Source organism: Pseudophryne corroboree, chromosome 9, assembly GCF_028390025.1.
Source record: "Pseudophryne corroboree isolate aPseCor3 chromosome 9, aPseCor3.hap2, whole genome shotgun sequence".
In the NCBI taxonomy this organism is placed as follows: Eukaryota; Metazoa; Chordata; class Amphibia; order Anura; family Myobatrachidae; genus Pseudophryne; species Pseudophryne corroboree.
Genome location: NC_086452.1, coordinates 374,280,100 through 374,303,251, shown reverse-complemented (window position 1 = coordinate 374,303,251; position 23,152 = coordinate 374,280,100). Strand labels below are relative to the sequence as shown.

Sequence of the window (23,152 nt, the reverse complement as noted above, 5' to 3'; positions counted from 1 at the left end):
ACAACCAGGGTTATTCATGAAGGTTATCCTGGTAGGCTGTGGTGTGAAAGGGGACAACCTGTTACTTTACCCGGGTTTAGTTAACGCCTGTGTAACATTAACCCGGGTAGACCCTATTCACTTCTACACACAACCTGGGTTGTCCCGACAATATCAGACCTAAATCCCAGGTTTCTTATTCATGTGAAAGGGCTTGAAACAGGAATTAGCACAGCTTGAAACTGTGTTGAGGATCCTGGATCAGACCTGAGATTTTGGTCTGAAAGTCGTATCAGAGAACCAAAAAGCTAGCAATACTCAAAAGACAGCAGATTTATTAGAGGTCAATTGAATGTCATGAACATGTTCCTGAATGCATGAGCACATGGTTATGGCTACGCAGGGACAACAATACTGAATACACTTTCTTCATGCTTGTGCACATATAAAGTAGTGTTCACCTCTAGACAAATACAAGAAGCAAGGTGAACAGATGAACATACAGAAGTCCCTGAGATATTAGGACCCTAAGTACAGGTTTGTTCATGTAGCTCATCCCTTACATTTTTTTATTTTGGTTTATTTTCACAAGATGTTCTTTTACCTTTATTCCAAAATTTTATTCACTTCTTCAGTCTGGCCATCAAATTAAATTGAGGGTGGTGTGTCAAAGGTAACTGCAACTTCTGATTTCTTGACATTATTTGACATTCTTATGATCAGCTTATATATGACAATTGGAAAAAAATGATCCTATAAGTGGATGCCTACATTCAGCAAGAGCTAGTTTCACAGGCCCTCTTTCTGAGATGATCGTAGCTGTGCTAAATTTAGCACAGCTACGATCATTCACACTGACATGCGGGGGGACGCCCCGCATGTCAGTGCCACCCCCCCCCCCCACAGAAGTGAAAAGGCATCGCACAGCGGCGATGCCTTTGCACTTCAAGAGTAGCTCCCAACCAGCGCAGCTTTTGCGGGCTGACCAGGAGTACTCGGTGCTCCCCGGCCTGCTGCGGCTGCGTATGATGTCACGCAACCGCTGCGGGCCGCTCTCTGCACGGTCTGGCCACGCCTGCATTGGCCGGACCGCGCCCACGAAACGGCAGACAAATGCCGCCATTCTGCCCCCTCCCGCCCAGCGACCGCCTCTGACTGTCAATCAGGCAGGGGCGATCGCAGCCCAGCTACGGCCTTCGCATGTGCAGTGGGTACCCGTTCGCTCGGCTGCGATAAAAAGCAGCGAGCGAACGGGTCAGAATGACCCCCACAGTTACAAAATCTCCAACTGAGTAATTATTTTCTGCAGAAATATTTTTTTTAGAACAATTTAGTAGGCTTTCTCATTAGCTCTGTGGTACCTGGACAATCCCTCGCCTTCTCCAACTGATAATGTTTCTAAGACTAAAAAGAATGGTTGAAAATTTCCATTTTATTATCTTCTATTACTGGTGTGTAAGAAAAATCTTTTCTCAAAGCAAGGACAGAAGAGGCTTCTTCAAGAGATCAATGGCGGTATATAATGCCACCCGAGTCCAGTGGCCGTGTGGGATGCCGGCTGAACTCTGACATTTTTTTTTTAAATGGACAATCACTTACAAGGCAAAACCATGTCTTGTAAGTGACTGTAACTTTAAAAAAAAAATCTGAGTTCAACCGGCATCCTACACGGCCACCGGACTTGGGCGGCATTACATTCTGCCGCAAGTTTGGAGATTATCTGACCTTTTCTTGTTGTGAGAAGTTTTGGGAGCAGAGTTGTTTTTATTGAATTAGCAGTAATAAGTAATAACTGGGAATGAAAGCAAATTCTGGGAGGTTCTGAGTTCTGTAGACTCAGTTTAGCCAATGCAGTATTGTGAAAGTTTTATCTGTATCTTCTAAATTCTGGACAAGAAAACAATGTTAGGGGAAAAAAAAGGAACCTAGGATTTCTTAAAAGATTGTTGTCTCATATGATATGCAGTCTATGAGAGGATAAATCTGGAGAGAAGAGCAGATTTTCATTTAAACATTGGGAAATGATCTTAGTTTCTCAAATACATAATGTATAATTGCAGCATTGAGTAGTAGTGCCAGATAAAATACTTGCTGTCTTGACAGAGTCTTGGCATTATACTTACTGAGGAAATTAGTATATTGAGAATATTGAGGGGATGGCCTATGAAGTATTTTTTCTAATGCCACAAGCAAAATGGTATTGGGAGTGACTCTTTCCGAGCAGAAGGAGAAACAGGAGGAACCTAAGAATCAATTCCAATGTGGGACTGATGTATGATTCTGCATGCAGATTATGCAGACAAAAAAAGAAGTTAGGAAAAAATAATCTTTTCCGTGTGAGGAACCCAACTTGTAGTGTAAGAGACACTTTACAGAACTGAATAGAGCCTCCAGTGATAGATCTTCTATTAATAACAACTAGGTGATTCATTGCGCCATACGGGCACTCTTCACATCGTCGTAAGGGGCTACGCCCCCTTAACCGTTGCACGCCCTTGTAGCGTGCAATATTTTTATTATGTGGAGTATTACCTTCAATCATAATTGTGTGAGTGGTTAAATATGGCATGGACAAAGGGCATACGATGGTTAAGGGGTCGTAGACCCTTACAACGGCGTGAACAGCGCACACAGGGCCTGATGAATCACCTAGTCGGTGCAGTGGTTGGGGGAGTGGCGGGTGCGGGGGAGACGCGAATGGGGGAAGGGGGTCCAGGGGTGCCGTGGGTGGTGGAGGGGTGGTTGCGGGGGTGCCACGGGTGGGGGAGGGGAGGGTATGGTGCTGTGGTGCCGCGGGTTGGGGAGGGGCAGGTGAGTGTGTGGGGTCGGGTGTCCGGAGACACCGCGGTTGGGGAAATAGTGGTTGCGGGAGTGCGCGGATGGGGGAGGGTTGGGTGCGGTGGTGCCGCGGGTGGGGGAGGGGCGGGGGTGCTGTGGATGGGGGAGGAGCGGTTGCGGTGATGCCGAGGGTGGAGGATGGGAGGGGGTGCTGTGGGAGGGGGAGGGGGTCCGGAGCCACCGCGGATGGTGGAGAGGGGGTGGGGGTGCAGCGGATGGGGCCCAGAGGTAATGCGAGTGGTGAAGGGGCGGGTAATGCTTCTCCTGCTTCTCCTCCTGGAAGCAGCTAGCCTGCTGTCCTCCCTTTGACAGTGGCTCTCCCGGAGACTCGCACAGCAGGGCCAAGCAGCCAGTCACTATTGTTAGCACTAGTGTCCCAATGCGCCGCATTACAGGGAAGAAGATGCATTCAATAAACTACAGCTTCCAGCAGCCCTTAGCGCCGGAATGCTCCTGTGCTAAGGGCTGCTGGGAGCTGTAGTTTATTTAGTGCATCTATTTCCCTGTAATGCGGCGCGTTGGGATACCAGCACTAACAATAGTGACTGGCTGGCAGAACTGATTGTCTCGCTGAATCAATGTAAAAGGTGAGAGTGCTGTGCATTGTCACTGACACTGCACACCCAGTGCACTGCACAGCACTGTCACCTTTTACATTGATTCAGCATCCAGACATTACCCTCCGCGATATCACCCACTCTATCCATTACATTAGCCATCTCGGGGCTCTCAGGCCGGCATCCCAGGTGCTGTGTTGCAAAGTCAGGGCCTCTGGGGATCTCGGCGCGGCTGTGGTGGGGAGGTACTCCTGTGATATCACGTGCAGAGGAGGCTCCAGGTCTCAGAGAGTATGCGGCACAGGGAGGGCTATGAAAGCCTTCCGCTGCGCCGCTTTCATACACATTTATGCCGGTGGCCGCAGCAGCTTTTGTTCGACCTGCACTGTGGCTAGGTAGTGGGGATTGTTGATGCCGGAGGGGGCAGGTGGACTGGCAGCAGGACATAGGACGCTGCAGTAAAAGGATTCGTTTTTTGCCTATCTACAGCGCAGAGACTTGCTGCAGATGCAGTGGCATACCCTCAAACTGTACCTTTTTAGCAGGTATAGTACCTTTTTTATGGTCTGTACCAATTCTTGGCTCTCCAAACTTCCACTGAAAGTATAGGAAAAGGGGCGTGGTCACGTCCCCTTTTCGTATTTGTAGTGATTTTTATGTGTAAATTGTTGGAGGGTATGTTGCTGCAGATGCAGTGGGCATATTTTAGGGTGTGTGGACCTGGAGCTGCAGCTCCATCAGCCCCATTGTTAATCCTGCTCTGGAACACACAGCAGCCAAAGGGCATAGCCTCCCATTGGATGTAACCTGTGTGAGAGGGCGTTTCTTGCCCAATCAGCTGTGGACTGGGTGTGATAGACCTGCTGCTAACCCAATGAGAGCTCCTAGCCACGCCCAGCATTATACACACAGTCACAGATCTGGGATATTATATAGGAGATAACAGCCTTTGGTTTGTGCAAAAGAATTGTTGACACATTTACATAATGGCTGTATTCACTGAGTTTCCCTGCAGCCCAAGAATCCAGTATGTAAAAATGTGAATAAAGGTCCAGATTCAGAATGGCTCGCTATTGCTGCTAAAAGTGCGATTTTTTTTTTGCAATTTCAATTGCAAAGAATTGCACAGGTAGTTGTCGCCAGAAATGGAAAAATATGCCCACTGCAGTGTTTGCGATGTATACGCAGATGCGTATGCATAGCAATCTGTGCACAAAATCGGGATCATTGAAAAGGAGATTTATAGTAAGACTTACCATTGTTAAATCTCTTTCTGAGAGGTACACTGGATTCCACAGGGAATAACATAGGGGGTGTAGAGTTGGATCTTGATCCAAGGCACCAACAGGCTAAAGCTTTGATTGTTCCCAGGATGCACTGTACCGCCTCCTCTATATCCCCACCTCCAGGCACTGGAGCTCAGTTTTGTTAACCAGGCCAATGCAGTAGCAGGTAAAAGAGGCGACAGTAGTTAGTAGCCACAGATAACCACATTCTCACGACAGGAGAAGGTACCAGTGGCTAATGCCATACAAACCCAAAGTAGCTAAGTGCGTCAGGGTGGGCGCCCTGTGGAATCCAGTGTACCTCGCAGACAGAGATTTAACAATGGTAAGTCTTACCATAAATATCCTTTTCTGCAGCGGAGTACACTGGTATTCCACAGGGAATTACATCGGGGATGTCCTAAAGCAGTTCCTCAAGGGAGGGGATGCACTGTAGCGGGCACAAGAACCCAGCGTCCAAAGGAAGCATCCTGGGAGGCGAAAGTATCAAAGGCATAGATTCTAATGAACGTGTTCACTGAGGACCACATAGCTGCCTTGCACAATTGTTCTAGGGATGCGCCATGGCTGGCCGCTCAAGAAGGTCCAACAGACCGAGTAGAATGGGCCTTGATAGTAGCAGGAGCTGGAAGTCCAGCCTGCGCATAAGCTTGTGCAATCACCATTCTAATCCATCTGGCCAAGGTTTGCTTATTCGCAGGCCAGCCACATTTGTGAAAACCAAAAAGGACAAAGAGAGAATCAGATCTCCTAAGAGAAGCGGTTCTCTTCACATACATATGGAGAGCCCGTACCACATCCAAAGACCATTCTTTGGAGTACAAACCAGGAGAGATAAAAGCCGGAACCACAATGTCTTGGTTAAGGTGGAAAGACGACACCACCTTAGGCAGATAACCAGGGAGAGTTCTAAGAACTGCACAGACACAGTGAAAAATCAGAAAGGGTGACCGACAGGATAAGGCACCCAAGTCTGAAACCTTTCTAGCAGAGGCAATAGCCAGCAAAAACAAGACCTTAAGTGTAAGCCATTTAAAGTCCACAGACTCAAGAGGTTCAAATGGAGACTCTTGTAGGGCATCCAGAACAACCGACAAATCCCAAGGAGCCAAAGGAGGAACATAGGAAGGTTGAATCTTTAAAACACCCTGAGTGAAAGTATGAACGTCAGGTAGCGACGCAATTTTTCTCTGAAACCATACCGACAAGGCTGAAATATGAACCTTGAGTGAGGCCAGACTAAGGCCTAAGTCCAGGACCTGTTACAGAAAATCCAAAAGTTTGGCAGTACTGAACTTGTATGCATCATAATACTTAGCCGCACACCAGGTGAAGTAAGAATTCCAGACCGTATAATAAGTCTGAGTTTGAATGACCGCCTCAGAAAAACCTTTGGCCCTCAGGACTGAAGCTTCAAGAGCCATGCCGTCAAAGCTAGTCGGGCCAGATCCTGGTAGACAGAAGGGACTGGAATGAGGCGGTCTAGGCATTGCAGAAGTAGAAGAGGACGCACTATCGAGAGACCCTGCAGGTCAGAGAACCAATGCCAACTGGGCCACGCTGGAGCGATGAGAAGTAGTATTCCTCCTTTTTGCTTGAACTTCCTTATTACCCTGGGCAGGAGTGACACCGGAGGGAACACATAAGGCAGCCGAAAGTTCCATGGAATTGCCAGCACGTCCACGAACGCTGCTTGAGGATCCCTTGTCCTTGCTCTGAAGACCGGAACCTGGTGATTGTGTCGAGACGCCATCAGGTCTACATCTGGTAGGCCCCATTTGTCCACTAGGAGTTAAAAGACTTCCGGATGAAGATTCCAATCTCTGGCGTGTACGTCCTGACGACTGAGGAAGTCCGCTTCCCAGTTGAGGACCCCCGGAATGAACACTGCCGATATGGCTGGCAGATGGCAATCTGCTCATAGAAGAATCTTTTACACTTCCATCATTGCCATGCAGCTTTGAGTGCCGCCTTGATGATTTATGTACGACACCATGGTGGCGTTGTCCTACTGTACTTGAACAGGCCTGTTCTGTACCAGAGGCAGGGCCAGTTTCAGAGCATTGAACACTGCCCGCAACTCCAGAATGTTTATCGGAAGGAGAGATTCCTCCCTGGTCCATCAACCCTGAAGAGAGTGTTGCTCCAACACCGCACCCCAACCCAACAGACTGGCATCCCTCATTAGGAGGACCCAGTTGGAGATCCAGAAGGGACGACCCCTGCTCAATCATTGGTCCTGGAGCCACCAGCTTAGAGACAGACGAACTTCCGGAGTTAAGGAAATCATGTGAGACCTGATCTGGTGAGGCAGGCTGTCCCACTTGGAAAGGATTAACCGCTGCAGAGGGCGAGAATGAAATTGAGCGCACTCTACCATGTTGAAAGCCGCACCATGAGGCCTAGTACTTGCATCGCCGAGTGTATCGACACACATGAGCGAGATAGGAAGCATCTTATCCTGTCCTGAAGTTTCAGGACCTTCTCCAGAGACAAGAACAACCGTTGGATATGTGTGTCCAGTAATGCCCCCAGGTGCACCATGCTCTGAGCAGTGACCAGTGAGGACTTCTTCCAGTTGATGAGCCATCCATGGGCTTGCAGGAATTGGACCGACAGTTCCAGATGACAGAGGAGAACCTCTGGGGAGTTCGACAGGATCAACAAGTCCAGATACGGCAGGATCCTGATACCCTGACGGCAGAGAAGGGCTGTCATGACCGCCAAGACCTTGGTGAAGATTTGCGGAGCCGTGGTCAGTCCAAAATGCAAGGCCTGTAATTGATAGTGTAGGTTGCCAATAGCAAACTGCAGATATAGCTGATGCAACATGGCAATAGGTATATGTAGGTAAGCATCCTGTATGTCCAGTATTACCATATAGTCCTTGGGTTCCAAGGCCAGAACAACAGAGCGAAGAGTTCCATATGGAATTTGAATACCTTCATAAATTTGTTCAAAGACTTGAGGTTGAGAATGAGCTGGGAGGATCCATTCGGTTTCGGAACTAGGAACAGCGTTGAATAGTACCCCCTGCCTCTCTGAGCCAGAGGCACCGGCACTATCACTCCTGTGTCCAGGAGGGATTGTACCACCAAATGTAGAGTTCTTGCTTTCAATGGATTCAAAGGGATATTTGTCGATCAAAATCGGCGAGGGGGACGTTTCTTGAAAGAGATGGCGTAACCGTGATGACTTCCCTCACCCAGGCGTCTGAAGTGGTCTGTAGCCATACCTGGGCAAACCGCAGAAGTCGGCTTCCCACCCTTCCCAGGGGGATGCCCGCTCCGTCATGCAGCAGGCTTGTTTGGTTTGGAAGCAGGCTGACGGGCATCCCAGGAACGTTTAGGTTTGGGCTTAGAAGTTTTGGAAGTGCAAGCCTTTTTCGAGTATACCAGACTCTCCTTTCTTGTCAGAAAAGCTCTTTTCAGGGCTGCCTAGCGCAGCCCTCCCTGTTAGCTGCCTGCACTGCAGGCACCAACTTACAAACTGAGCTCCAGTGCCTGGAGGCGGGGATATAGAGGAGGCGGTGCAGTGCCTCGGATCAAGATCGAACTCTACACCCCCAATGTTATTCCCTGTGGAATACCAGTGTACCCCGCTGCAGAAAGGGTCAATTCAACCTGTGCCAAGCCAGGGCATCCACAATCTGCACATACTGTTGCAAGTGAGTGATCGCAGATGACGTCAGAGACCCGCCAAATGGCCATGACATGCCTGTGTTTTTATTACCACTCCCACAAAATGCCATGTTACCACCCCTAAACGTTCACGTCATGTCAATCACTGTACAATCGCTTCACTTTAATATTGTGAATGCACCGTAATTACAGAATGGCTCAGGTGCATACACTTAGCGTACGTAGAGCATACGCAGTCTTTTGATAATTGGCCAAATTGCGAAAAATCACAATTGTTATTCGTGCTGATTGAGGGCCAAAGTTATTTCAATGCAAAAGCCATAAAAATTAATATTGCATGTGCAGTGATTTGCACTGTCCGTGTAATATTCAGTTGCTTAGAAAGAGTTTAATATTATTAAGTCGCTTCTGTGTGTTTCCATTTCTGCTCTAAGGGATACCACAATCTTTTCCTTGCTGTTCATGTTTCTTGCAAACATTACTGTTCACTACAGGAAGAGCCAGTCTGCTCTGAAACTCTTGCATTCTCTGAAACAAAAATGTATGCTGTTATATAAGGTGATCAGATCATCAAAGGTTGTCGGGAGATCACAAGATGCCAACTCATCCTTTATACATTCTGAGAGGCCATGCCAGGAGATGGAAATCATACCATTCGTTTTAAAGCATATGTTTACATATTTGATATTTTAATATTTCTGGGACATTGTGAGATTGTGCATTTTATTTTATTTCACTGTTGGCAACAGTAGGTGACTTTTAGGGATTAAATTGTTTTAAGCATCAATGTTGTTGCTTTTCTAGTGTCTATTCTAGTTATTTTCTTGTGTCTTAAACATGCTTACATATAAGGTCATTGAGAAAGCGGGGCAGGTAGGTTGTATTTTAGCAGGTAGGTTGTATTTTACAGACCATTCATGTGTCTACATCCAGGCGTTACAAAAGGGGAAGATGGGTACAAAGTTCTTAGGCCTGTTTAAGATGCCAAGCCAGCCAAGGAGGCCCTTTCCTCGTTCCTTGATGGGTGCCTGATATGCATGCCACATGTGATTGATTAGATCTTAAAATACTGGAAGGCTAAAAAAACATAGCTAGTTTGTATGAGCACATATATTTTTTTTTAATAAAAATTCACAAATTATTAAACATAAAATAACCTTCAGGCTATGTGTATAAGGCATATATGAAACATAAATACATTTTATGTATGTACACAAAGTTTGTTTTATGCAAAAAATTACCCCCAAAAAATTGTACAAAATTAACATAAGGCTATGGTGCTCATTCCGAGTTGATCGCTAGCTGCTTTCGTTGGCAGCGCACCGATCAGGCAAAAAAATGTCACTTCTGTGCATGCGTATGGGGCGTAATGCGCACGCGTGACGTACTTTACTACAGCCGATGCAGTTTCACACAAGGTCTAGCGACGCTTTTCAGTCGCACTGCTGGCCGCAGAGTGATTGACAGGAAGTGGGTGTTTCTGGGAGGTAACTGGCCATTTTCGGGGAGTGTGTGGAAAAACGCAGGCGTGTCAGATACAAACGCAGGCATGCCTGTGGAAGCGCAGGCGTGGCTGGCCGAACGCAGGGCGTGTTCGTGACGTCAAAACAGGAACTAAACAGTCTGCAGTGATCGCAAGCTAAGAGTAGGTCTCGAGCTGCTCAGAAACTGCACAATCTTTTTTTGTAGCAGCGATGCTATCATTTCGTTCGCATTTCTGCTATGCTAAGATACACTCCCAGAGGGCGGCGGCTTAGCATTTGCACGGCTGCTAGAAGCAGCTAGCGAGCGAACAACTCGTAATGAGGGCCCATGTGTATAAGGAGTATACAGTATGAAACATAAATGTATTATGTGTTTAGACTCGGGTCCCATTAGCAAGATACTGTATCTTAATATTATATGCAAACATTCCAAAATATGGAAAAATAAGAAATCCTAAATATTTTTGGTCCTAAGCATTTCAGATATAGGAGATTCAACCTGTATATAGTATTTACATTTACATTTACAGTATATAGAGAATAGATAATAGATGAAGGGGGACATAGATCATGCAGTACTGTATATCTAGACCAGCCATTTGACATAGTCCCACATCGTAGACTGCTAAATAAATTCAAAAGTACAGTATGGGATTGGATTATAAAACAGTTGAATGGATAACAACCTGGTTGCAGGATAGGAAACAGTTGTAGTAAATGGAGTGTATTCTATAGAAGGACATGTTACGAGCGGGGTACCCCAGGGATCTGCAGCTGGACCAATCTTCTTTAATATCTTTATTGGTGAAATTACAAATGGTATGGAATGAAAATAAAATAATAAGTAAAGAGGATGATAACTCTTGGTGCACTCCAGGAATTACGTAGTGCTTGGATCTGCTGATATACATTCTATCTTTATATTATATAAAACATAGCTTTTAATTCGTCCTTATATAAATATGATAGAAAAATAAATTAAAAGCTATGTTTTATATAATATAAATATAGAATATATATCTGCAGAGCCAAGCACTAAGTGCTTCCCGGAATGCAACAAGAGTTCTAATCCTCCTTTCTTATTATTTTATTTGAATCCAAATAAGGTGAAACAGGTAGCACCACATCTCTAAAAGGACAATAGAAATTGAAGAAAAATCAGAGATAAATGGAAAATCCCTGAATGAGGCAAAATAGAGAGATAAGGGAAATGACAAATATATATATATATATATATATATATATGTGTGTATGTGTATATATATATATGTATATATACCGCAAATTGGGCAGCTGCAGTTGATAACGGAGTGCCGGTTATTTGCAAACCTATATATATATATATATATATATATATATATATATAGGTTTGCAAATAACCGGCACTCCGTTATCAACTGCAGCTGCCCAATTTGCGGTAACGTTTCAGTTGTATTACAACTTTTGTCAGACCCAGGGTCTGACAACTGAAACGTTACTGCATATTGGAGCGCTGTCTCTGTGATTATTTCCGTTGACTTAGTCCCCTAGAGTGCCTCCCATTATTACAAACTATATATATATATATATATATATATATATATATATATATATATATATATAAATATATGGGTGTGGGTTCATAGGGTCGACCACACTTAGGTCGGCAGTGTCTAGGTCAACCACTATTGGTTGACAGTGACTAGGCCGACACTCAAAATAGGTTGACACAAGCATTAGGTCGACATGACAAAAGGTTGACATGAGGTGTTTTCATTTTTTTGGGTGTAATTTTCTTCATAGAGTGATCGGTAACCCCAATCAGTGCACTGTGTCCCCTTGCATGGCTTGTTTCGGGCTCACTACTATACCGCTGCGCTCTGCACAGGTTATCATTCCCAACTGTGTCCATGTGGATTGTAAAGTATAAAAAAGTAAAAAAAAAAAAAAGATTGCGAAAAACTCATGTCAACCTTTTGTCATGTCGACCTAGTGACCATGTCGACCTAATGCAAGTCGACCAAAAGTGGTTGACCTAATGACTGTCGACCTAAGTGTGGTCGACCTAGAGACTGGATAACATGGGGGTCATTCTGAGTTGATCGCTCGCTAGCAGTTTTTAGCAGCCGTGCAAACGCTATGCCGCCGCCCACTGGGAGTGTATTTTAGCTTAGCAGATGTGCAAATGGTTGTATCGCATGGCGGCTACAAATTCTTTTTGTGTAGTTTCAGAGTAGCTCAAAACCTCCTCAGTGCTTGCGATCACTTCAGACTGTTCAGTTCCGGATTTGACGTCACAAACCCGCCCAGCGATCGCCCAGCCACACCTGCGTTTTTCCTGGCACGCCTGCGTTTTTCCACACACTCCCTGAAAACGGTCAGTTGCCATCCAGAAACTCCCACTTCATGTCAATCACTCTGCGGCAAGCAGTGCGACTGAAATGCATCGCTAGACCCTGTGCAAACCTACATTGTTCGTTGTGCCCGTATGTCACGTGTGCGAATTGCGCCACATGCGCAGAATTGTCATTTTTTTAGCCTGATCACTGCGCTGCGAACAAATGCCGCTAGCGATCAACCCCATATACAGTGCATCTGGAAAGTATTCACAGCGCTTCACTTTTTCCACATTTTGTTATGTTACAGCTATATTCCAAAATGCATTAAAATCATTTTTTCCCTCAAAATTCTACACACAATACCCAATAACGCCAATGTGAAAAAAAGTTTTTTTTTAGATTTTTTTAAAATGTATTAATAATAAAAATCTAAGAAATCACATATACATAAGTATTCACAGCCTTTGCCATGAAGCTCAAAATTAAACTCAGGTGCATCCGGTTTCCACTTATCATCTTGAGATGTTCCAACAGCTTAATTGGAGTCCACCTGTGGTAAATTCAGTTGATTGGACATGATTTGGAAAGGTACACACCTGTCTATATAATGTCCCACACTTAACAGTGCATGTCTGAGCACAAACCAAGCATGAAATCAAATTGTCTGTAGACCTCCGAGACAGGATTGTCTTGAGGCACAAATCTGGGGCAGGGTACAGAAATATATTTGCTGCTTTGAAGGTCCCAATGAGCACAGTGGCCTCCATCATCCGTAAATGGAAGAAGTTCGGAACCACCAGGACTCTTCCTAGAGCTGGCCAGCCGTCTAAACTGAGCAATCGGGGGAGAAGGGCCCTAGTCAGGGAGGTGACCGAGAATCCAATGGTCACTCTGTCAGAGCTACAGCATTCCTCTGTGGAGAGAGGAGAACCTTCCAGAAGGACAACCATCTCTGCAGCAATCCACCAATCAGGCTTGTATGGTAGAGTGGCCAGACGGAAGCCACTCCTTAGTAGAAAGCACATGGCAGCCCGCCGGGAGTTTGCCAAAATGCACCTGATGGACTCTCAGACCATGAGGAACAAAATCCTCTGGTCTGATGAGACAAAGATTAAACTCTTTGGCGTGAATGCCAGGCATCATGTTTGGAGGAAACCATGCACCGCTCATCACAAGGCCAATACCATCCCAACAGTGAAGCAAGGTGGTGGCAGCATCATGCTGTAGGGATGTTTTTTTAGCAACAGGAACTGGGAGACTAGTCAGGAAAGAGGGAAAGATGAATGCAGCAATGTACAGAGACATCCTGGATTAAAACCTGCTCCAGAGTGCTCTTGACCTCAGACTGAGGCGAAGGTTCATCTTTCAGCAGGACAACGACCCTAAGCACACAGCCAAGATATCATAGGAGTGGCTTCAGAATAACTTTGTGAATGTCCTTGAGTGGCCCAGCCAGAGCCCAGACTTGAATCCGATTGAACATCTCTGGAGAGTTCTGAAAATGGCTGTGCACAGACGCTTCCCATCCAACCTAATGGAGCTTGAGAGGTGCTGCAAAGAGTAATGGGCGAAACTACCCAGAGATAGGTGTGACAAGCTTGTGGCATCATATTCAAAAATACTTGAGGCTGTAACTGCTGCAAAAGGTGCATCAACAAAGTATTGAGCAAATGCTGTGAATACTTATGTACATGTGATTTCTTAGTTTTTTTATATTTAATAAATTAGCAAAAATCTCAAAAAAACTTTTTTCATGTTGTCACTATGGGGTATTGTGTGTAGAATTTTGAGGGGAAAAAAATTAATTCATTCCATTTTGGTATAAGGCTGTAACAAAACAAAATGTGGAAAAAGTGAAGCACTGTGAATACTTTCGAGATGCACTGTATATCATTTTTATTATTATTATTATTATTATTATTATTATTAAATAAATTCCTCCCTATTTAAGAAGAAAGTTCTGTGCACCAACATCTTTTTTTTCTCAAGATGGTATGGAATGGGAAAAATGCTTTTTTGCAGATGACACAAAGATATGTAACAGTGTAGATACTCCAGAAGGGGTAAAACAAATAAATAATGATCTCGGTAGAATTGAGGAATGATCAAAAAAGTGGCAATTACAGTTTAACACTGAAAAAGTCAAAATCATGCACTTGTGTTTCAAAAACCCAAAAGTTAAAATATAAAGGGTTCTATAATGGAAACTACTGAGGAGGAATGGGATTTAGGATATTCTTTTCAAGTGATTTAAAGGCAGGAAACAATGCAACAAAGCAATAAGAAAGGCAAGTCAGATGCTTAGTTGCAGAGGGAGAGGAATTAGTAGCAGGAAAAAAGAAGTAATACTGCCACTATATAGGTCATTGGTATGGCCTTATCTGGAATACTTGGCCAGATCAAATGAAGTCTGAGTTGGCCAGAGGTGGGAGTTCCCGGCCAAACTCAGATGTTTTTTAAAGTGGCAATCATTTACAAGGCATAGTTTTCCTCATACATGATTGCCACTTTAAAAAAACTTCCAAGTTCGACTGAGAACCTGCACCTTCGGCCAACTTGGACTTCATTACATCCGGCCCACTGTGTCCAGTTCTGGAGAACATATCTCTAGAAGAATGTAAATACATTAGCGAGTGTACAAAGACGCTCAACTAAAATGGTGCGTAGCCTACATCACAAAACCTACCCAGAAAGACTAAAAGATCTCAACATGTATAGTTTGAAACAGAGAAGGGAAAGGGGGGACATGATAGAAGCTTTCAAATATACCAAAAGTATTAACATGGTACAGAAGGGAAACATTCTTAAAATTAAGAAACGTATTAGTACACGAGGACATGCGCTGAAACTGGAGGTATGTAGGTTCATGGAAATTTAAGGAAAAAGTACTACACACAAAGGGTAGTGGATAAGTGGAATAGCCTCCTATCATAGTTGGTAGAAGCTAAGATAGTAGAGCAATGTGAACATGTTTGGGATAGGCAAATTAATATCCTTACAGAAAACTAAGGCTCAAATAGGGTTGAGGTTATGCAAAGGATACAAAAGGGGCAAACTAGATGGGCAAAGTGGTTCTTATTTGCCATCAAATTCTATGTTTCATGTTTCTAATTAACCTTTATTGAGATTACTGGAACAAAAAGGATTAACTAATCTTCTTGCTTTCTAACATGAAGATAAGGCAATTTAGTGAGCAGCCTCTATGATAATATAAGTTGTTCGGCTTGCAACTATCGCTTTGATTTATTTTTTTAGATAACCACCCAAACTACACATTGACTACACTATGACTTCCTGTGTCATGGGAGCGGGACAGGGGATGTAGTGGGTGTGTAGATGCCGCAAAGTTCAGTAAAGGCTTGTCAACATGAGATGCAACCCAAGACGGCCATCCTAGGGTGCATCTCTTTTCTTGGAATGCATTTTTAGCAGCTCTTACTTTCTGTACAAGTAAAATCTATTAAAAAAATATTAGCAAGCCCAAGCTCCATGCCCATTTTATAGTGACTATAGAGCAAGACTATATATAACCATTTTTATTTATATTGATAATTTTACATACATGCATTTTTAAAGTGTAACGGTCACCTGCATAAAGTCGGGGAAGCCATTTTGAGACTTAACCAATGTTTATGAGAAAGAAGCCTATTGATTCCCTATGATTTCACGGTACTGCTGAGGAAAGTGACATTTAAGGCCGGATGTAATGATGCCCAAGTTCAGCGACCGAACAGGATGCCGGCCAAGCTCGGACGTATTTTTAAAGGGGCAATTACAAGGCATGGTTTTGCCTTAAAAGTGATTGCCTCTTTAAAAATGTCCGAGTTCAGCCGGTGTCCCGAATGGCCGCCGAACTTGGGCATCATTACATTCAACCCATGGCCTGATTTCAAGTTGGATGCATTTTAAGAAAACAGATACATTTCCCAATTTGAGGTGACTGCACATGTATCTTAATCAGAAAACAAAAATTGAGCATGTGCCTCACAATGCGGCCAAAATAGCAATAGTTGCATCTGCAGTAGATCTTGAGCAAAAGGAGACTAATGTCAAGTGGGTGCTTCTAGGCAGCGAGTATTAAGATGAACAGAATGGCTGCATCTAATGGGCGTGTCATAGGAGTGTCATGGATGTGTAGCCCAACTTCTGTTCTAGAAGTAGGTGTTTGGAAGCAGTTGGGATGCCTGTTTCAGACAGATCTTTTTTACCCAATATGGGTGATGACTGCTGCAATGGGTAGTGTCACCAGTAGGCATGAAATCCAATAAATACACAAATACTGTAGGTAGATTAATTAATACCTCTCTGCCCGTGGCTTCCAAATGCAAATTCAGACGCAGCTTCATCTGACTTAGGGGTTCATTCAGATATCGTCACTGGGCTGCTAATTTTGCTGTCCTGCATTCGGATAGTCGCCGCCTCCAGGGGGAGTTTATATTTGCCGTGCAAGTGTGCGATCCTATGTGTACGCCGAGCTGCAAAAATCCACTTTGTGCAGTCTCTGTGCAGCCCAAGACTTACCCCTACAGTGCGATCACATAAGGCTGATCAGGGCTGGAGCTGACATCAGACACACTCCATGAAAATGCTTGGGCATCCCTGCATTTTTCCAAACACTCCCAGTAAATGTACAAAAAGAGGGGGCGACTGGGCACTGGGATATAATCAATTATTGATATTATTAAAACCAAAGGCGGACAATTATTAGGAAAAGAGAGATACCATCTTTAAGTAATAGTCCTTATTTGGTGGTGCGCCCAGAGCCAGGGAGTACAAGTACTAGCAGTGGGAGAAAAAGAAAGCTCTTGTGTGGGCGCACTCTTAGAAAAAGAAAAAGAAGAAGATTCTTAAATTGAAAAAGATTATGTTAAAACATGAGTTTATTAATTAATTAGTTAAGAATAATTATCCTTCTACGATCCTAAAGAAAAATGCAAAAAAGGTGCAAAGAGATTTTTGTTACAAAATTATGTTAAAATGTTCTGGTCTGTAAATCATGAAGAAAAGATTTAGAAAGGTTGCAGACACTATATAGTCTGACACCCGTTTCTCCTGACCAGTACAGATAATCCCAGTAAATGATCAGTTACCACCCACAAATGGCTTCCTCCTGTCAATCACCTTGATTGGATTTTTTTAACCATCCCGTCACTGACCCACAATTCCCTTTGTTACTGTCTGATGTGCGTGTGCAGTTAGTACCTGATCACCCACTGTGCAAAAACGCACAGCAGCAATCAGATCTGAATGACCCCCTAAGTATCACACCTATAAAGTGAAAACATATTGGGAATTCAGTTCAGACTGACTGCCCCGGACATCACCATGTTGTCCTCCTTCATACATTGTCAATTGTTATGGCAGACAATCTTTACACATTTTCTGCATTGTTCTGTGCATTATGAGAAAATTATTGAAGATATTGACCTTCATCAGATTGGTCAAGAAACACTAAATTAAAATTCTACCAAAATCTTTTAACAAATTAAATTTTCATATACATTGTTTGAGCCAACAAAATGGCGCCTCTATTACTGTAAGTATAATCAATATTGTAAGTTCATTGCATTTCAGTAGCCTGGAGTGAAAGGTAAATGCTACTACTATAGCTTGCATTTGTGTGACTACTGTCATAACTCATAATGTGGAGATTTGTACTGTAATTCCCAGGCTATCTTCTTACCTTAAAACTGCACATCATAGCCATTTCCTAAAATTTACCCTAAGTAAGTATTGCTATCCTGAATTTTTACAAGCACATGAAAGGTCAGAGGTTCTTACCTGTTTTAAAGAACCTTTAAGGGAGATGAACATGTAAATCATGTAGCCAGGGATCAGCACCATCGAAGACAAGGCCATGAACCAACCAACTCCTTGTCCCCAAGATGGGAAAACATAGTTTCCCATGGTAAGTGGAGTCATTTGAACGGCACTGAAGAGAAACACCCCCTGCAATAAAATGTCATATATTTAATACAGACATCTCAGTACTTTAGTTTGCCACTAAACACTTTCTAAGTTAAGTAGCTCAAGTAAGAAATGAATTAGTGTTGAAAAGGTCACAAAGTCAACATCAAGAAAATGAATGCAACGTGCTGTTATTGTGTCATCAAAAGAGACAGAAATAGATGCTGCTGTAATGTTCTTTCCTAAGGGAAGCTTGTTGACATTTCATTAATCAGTGTATTGCAACGTGGTAAGAGAACAGTCAACTTTGTTTTATTTTTATCAAATTTTATGGGTCGGAAAAGTAATTTGATGCAGTGTCTTACTCATGAGCTTGAGTTCACATTTAATATTTGTCAACGTTAATGCACCTTTTATTCAAATATGAGCCTAAGTCATTTTAGGAGACATGTACAGTATATGCATTAGCCTGCAGGGTGAGGCAGCCATTAGAAGTATGTGATTTTGCTGTTAGGATTAAAGCAGCATTGTTTTTAAAAGACAAAACCAACCTGACATTGCTACTTGCTTATCTCAATAAAGTAATAAAGTAATATTTTTAGATATTACCGCTACAACGACGGGCGTAAAGAAAGTCCAGCAGAGTTTCCACCAGAGGCATGGCCTGTACCCAACCATTTCTTCAATGTTGTCATAGAACCTGTTAACTCCTGCAAAAGACATTAATATTGTATTCAAGATAAAATACTATTTTCTGTTTTTGTGTTCAAATTGTGTTATTTTATTTTTTAAATATTCAAAATGAGCTAAACTTAAAAGGATTTAATTGTGTTCCTATTTTTTTTTTATTAAGAAAAGCTTTTACTGTCAGTACTCTAGTAATTACTCCAGTTTGTCCAATTCCCTTTGAAACCACATGCATATGTCCTCTTACAGAAGAGATCTCCTTGTTTGGCGTCTTTATCAAGGTCCTTAAATGTATTGGTCCTTATTATATAGTAATGCAAACTATTGTGGATGAAACTGAGACCGCCTATTAGGTGCAGCCAGGGCCATTTCTTGGGGCAGGCGAGCAGTGCAACCGCACTGGGCGCCCGCCGCGGCACTAACTGTGGCTTCCTGCTTCCCCCTCCTATTTCTCCCCGAGTAACCCACTCGGGGGGCGGAGTTTCACGGAATGACGCGGTTGCGTCGTTACGTCACGACGCAACCCCGTCACTCCGCGAAACTCCCCCCCCCCCCCCCCGAGCGGAGTACAGAGGGGGATCCAAGTTAGGAAGAGGGAAAGGCCGGCGCGAGGAGCGACTGGTGAGGCGGGCCGAAGAGCGGTAATCGCCTCTGTAAGTATTCTCTCTCTCTCTCTCAATGTGTAAAATGGGGACACCTGCCGTAATGTGTGAAATGGGGACTCTTGCCTGCCGTAGTGTGGGGATTTAATGTATCAAGGGCATTGCGGTGTGTGGCATAATATGGTGCAGGGGGCATTACTGTGTGGGGCTTAATATGGTAGAATTTTTTTTTCCTGTGGTGGTCGTGATCTGTTGGAGCAGGGTCAAAAACTGGATTGTGAGGTAGTCTTTTCAGACGAGGCCATGCCCATTTAAATGAGGCCACCCCCATTTAGATGAGGCCACGCCCCCTTTCCGGGTGTGCGCGCTAGTTTTTTTTTATCTAGGTGTGTGGGGGGGCACATTTTTTTTATGTCATGGGGGGGGCGCATTTTTAAATCTCGCACTTGGAGCCAAATTGGCTAGAAACAGCCCTGGGTGCAGCCCCAAACACTGCAGACACCTACACTGTGCTATAACCTAGGTTAGCTATCCATCCCATGCAATACTACAACATGCATTGCATTATACCATGCACAATGAGATCCATTTAAAAGCTACATTATACTTTGTTCCTACACAATGAAAGCACCTAATAAATGCTGCAGCTTACACTACACTGTCATCATCATCCACAATACTGACAACATGTACTATGCTAGCACCTATACTATCACACCTCAGCATATAAGCCAGGGTCGGACTGGCCCACAGGGGAACAGGGGAAACCACCGGTGGGCCCCACTGCTTGTGGGCCCACCCCTTCCTTAGGGATCAGGTTCCAGATTGTGCACTTGAACTATATATTATACGTATGTTACATTATACTGCACAGGACTATGGTGTAATTCCTACAGTGCATTGCTGTTATCAATTTGGTACATTATCATGCATGCACTAGCAGTATTTACTTACTGTATATTATGTATTCGCCAATGGTTAGCTAAGCCTCTAAACATGGGCCCTTACCACTGCATTCCCCCAGTGGGCCCTTCATACCCCAGTCCGACACTGATATAAGCACCCACATTATACTACAGTACATACTGTATCCACACTACAACATAGATAGTGACTATAGAAAGTACATAGATAGTGACCATAGATAGTACATTACAATCACAATTTTGAGTAGGACAACCCCGATTCTAGAGACTGTGCCACTACCTGAGTATTAGGAGCACTGAGAGGTATGTCTCATCTCCAATGTAAACAAGTACTGGCCACCACTGGTACGTAGTTATTTGTAAGGGAGGGATGTTGGGAGTATCTTACAAAAGAAATATCAGGCATGTCCCCAACCATAACATGACTGTGCTTTACATTATCCATTGCAATTCAAACCCAATATGGATATTTACAATGTGCTGTAATCTACACAGTACTACTGCCACCCTACACAATACTACACAGACTATATACACAATGGGGACATCTACACGGCATTGCCTCCTTTCACTATAGTGACACCTGCTACCTACACAATCCTTTCTCCTACACAATCTCAGCTACATAGCTACACTGCTACCCAATGGAAATCTATGTTGTTTTTAAATAACGGATGCCTACAGCACCTAAACCTTGCTGCACTCCTCAATCTCCATCAGATATCAAGCAGCTTAAGTACTAGAATGGAAGAACTCAAAATCACTGCAAAATATAATTTTACTAACTATTCATTTTATTTACTGTATGCCCGTCGTTGCCTGGCTTTTAAGTGTTCATTTTTCTTTCTATCTTTGCCCCGTCGCTCTCTTTCCCTGCACCATTCTCCTTCTCTGTCTCTCTCTGGAACCCCTCTTTCTCTCCCCTTCACCACCCCAGTTTCTCTTTCATTTTCCTTCTCCTGTCCTCTATGATCACTCTCTGTCTCTCTGCCCCCTCGCTCTCGCTTGAGACATTATTCTGACACAGGTGCGATTGCTAGGAGACAGAGTTCACTCAATTGTCACCGCATTCCAATGTGATTTTATATATATACTAGCTGTTCTACCCATTCTTCGCACAGGAGTTTCTGATTTTCACAGTTGTAAATATAAATGAGTATTTGAGTCGTCTTAATGTAAGTAAATATTGATCCATGGTTCTTGGCGTTACCCGAGGAGCACCTGTAGCAGATACGGCATACCTCCCAACATTTCGAAATAGCAAAGCGTGACCCCCGAAAATGGGACATGGTCTATACGAAAGGTGGCATGGTCTCGGGGCAGTGCCGCAATCGTGAGCCACGCCCCCATTTACTGTCACTGAGGGGATATGGCCTGCGCTCTGTGAGCTGCTGGCATGCCCTCTCTCCCTCTGTCTCCAGTGAATAGATGCTGTGCGCATGCGCACAGCATCTATTCACCGCTGCTCTGCTAAGCAAGTGCAGGAGCCTCCCATCTGCCCCCCCCCCCCCCCCCCCAGCGGGATAGTCCCAAAAAAACAGGACTGTCCCGCGAAATCGGGACAGTTGGGAGGTATGGATACGGTAAAAGGTGGCAGTACCATTTCTGTAGTTTATGAAATTCTACACAATGGAGGTATAATCCATATTGTCCATTTGGGCATTATCATTCACACAATGCAAGCCATGCATCGGTAATGATGTCAACCCCCTTTTCATCCCCTTAGGGATGGTTTATTCAAATTCTAATTATGTAGTCTTCATATTTTCCACCTGCAGAATACCTATGTTGACTTTCAGCTTCCTAATATATCGGGAAAAGAATTAGTGAGTGAGTGAGTGAGTGAGTGAGTGAGGGCTTTCGCATTTATATATAAAGGGGGTTGACATCATTACCGATGTGTGGCTTGCGTTGTGTGAACGATAATGCCCAAATGGACAATATGGATTATACCGTATCCATACCTCCCAACTATCCTGATTTTTCGTGGGAGGTTTTTTTTAGACTGTCCCGCTGTCCCACCTGCAATGTGTTACTAGCAAATGATTCATGGCTATTGCCTGGTTTCAGGTTTTAGTTTTAAGGGGGAAGTTAAATGTTTATATATATATATATATATATGATGAAGTCCAGATAGGACGAAACGCGTTGGGTGCTACTCTTTGGTCTAACCTCACCACAAGTTAAGCTATTCGATTCCTCTTTTATATCCTTTTGAACGCCTTTATTTCTTTTTGTGCTTTTTAAACTTTTTAAGTATTTTTTACCCTCTGTGCTAAAGTGATACTTCAAAGTTTTTTAAGTAATACATATAGTTTTATGTCACCATGCTCCTTTCTTTTCTTTTTTAAATTTTATAAATCTTTTTAATTATATTTTTTATATGGGTCACATGAATAGGTTTTTATATGAGCTTGTATGTTTTTATAACCAGTTTTGTATAGTGCGTCCCACTGCAATAAATTTGTATACATTTTTTATATCACCACTCTGCTTTTAGCATTTATTCGGCACCTTTGGTCGCTCTCTACCGCCTCATCCTTTGTCCACATAACCACTTCCATAGGTAACGGTACCAATACCTATATCATCTATTTGAGGTAACGAGCTGACACCCTGATATACTAAAGGGAGTGCCAACACATTAAGCAGATTTTTGCACACTACTTGCAGGGTTTCCATTCTAGTGTTAACATATAAGATACTGCATCCGTGGCGCTGATATCTTTCCAGTACACAATATATATATATATATATATATATATATATATATATATATATATATATATACTGCTCAAAAAAATAAAGGGAACACTAAAATAACACATCCTAGATCTGAATGAATGAAATATTCTTATTAAATACTTTATTCTTTACATAGTTGAATGTGCTGACAACAAAATCACACAAAAATTATCAATGGAAAT

General features: G+C 43.4%; 1 protein-coding gene across 3 annotated transcripts in view; it reads right to left on the bottom strand.

Annotated features, from left to right (window-relative positions):
* Nucleotides 1–23,152, bottom strand: part of SLC6A1 (solute carrier family 6 member 1) — a 317,457-nt gene that overhangs the window by 3,727 nt on the left and 290,578 nt on the right. For all 3 annotated transcript variants that reach the window (XM_063940752.1, XM_063940754.1, XM_063940753.1), the window contains exons 13-14: nt 18,620–18,720; nt 17,885–18,052 (exon numbers count right to left, since the gene is read on the bottom strand). In XM_063940752.1, coding sequence (XP_063796822.1) covers nt 17,885–18,052; nt 18,620–18,720 — 269 coding nt within the window. The remainder of the gene's footprint in view (nt 1–17,884; nt 18,053–18,619; nt 18,721–23,152) is intronic.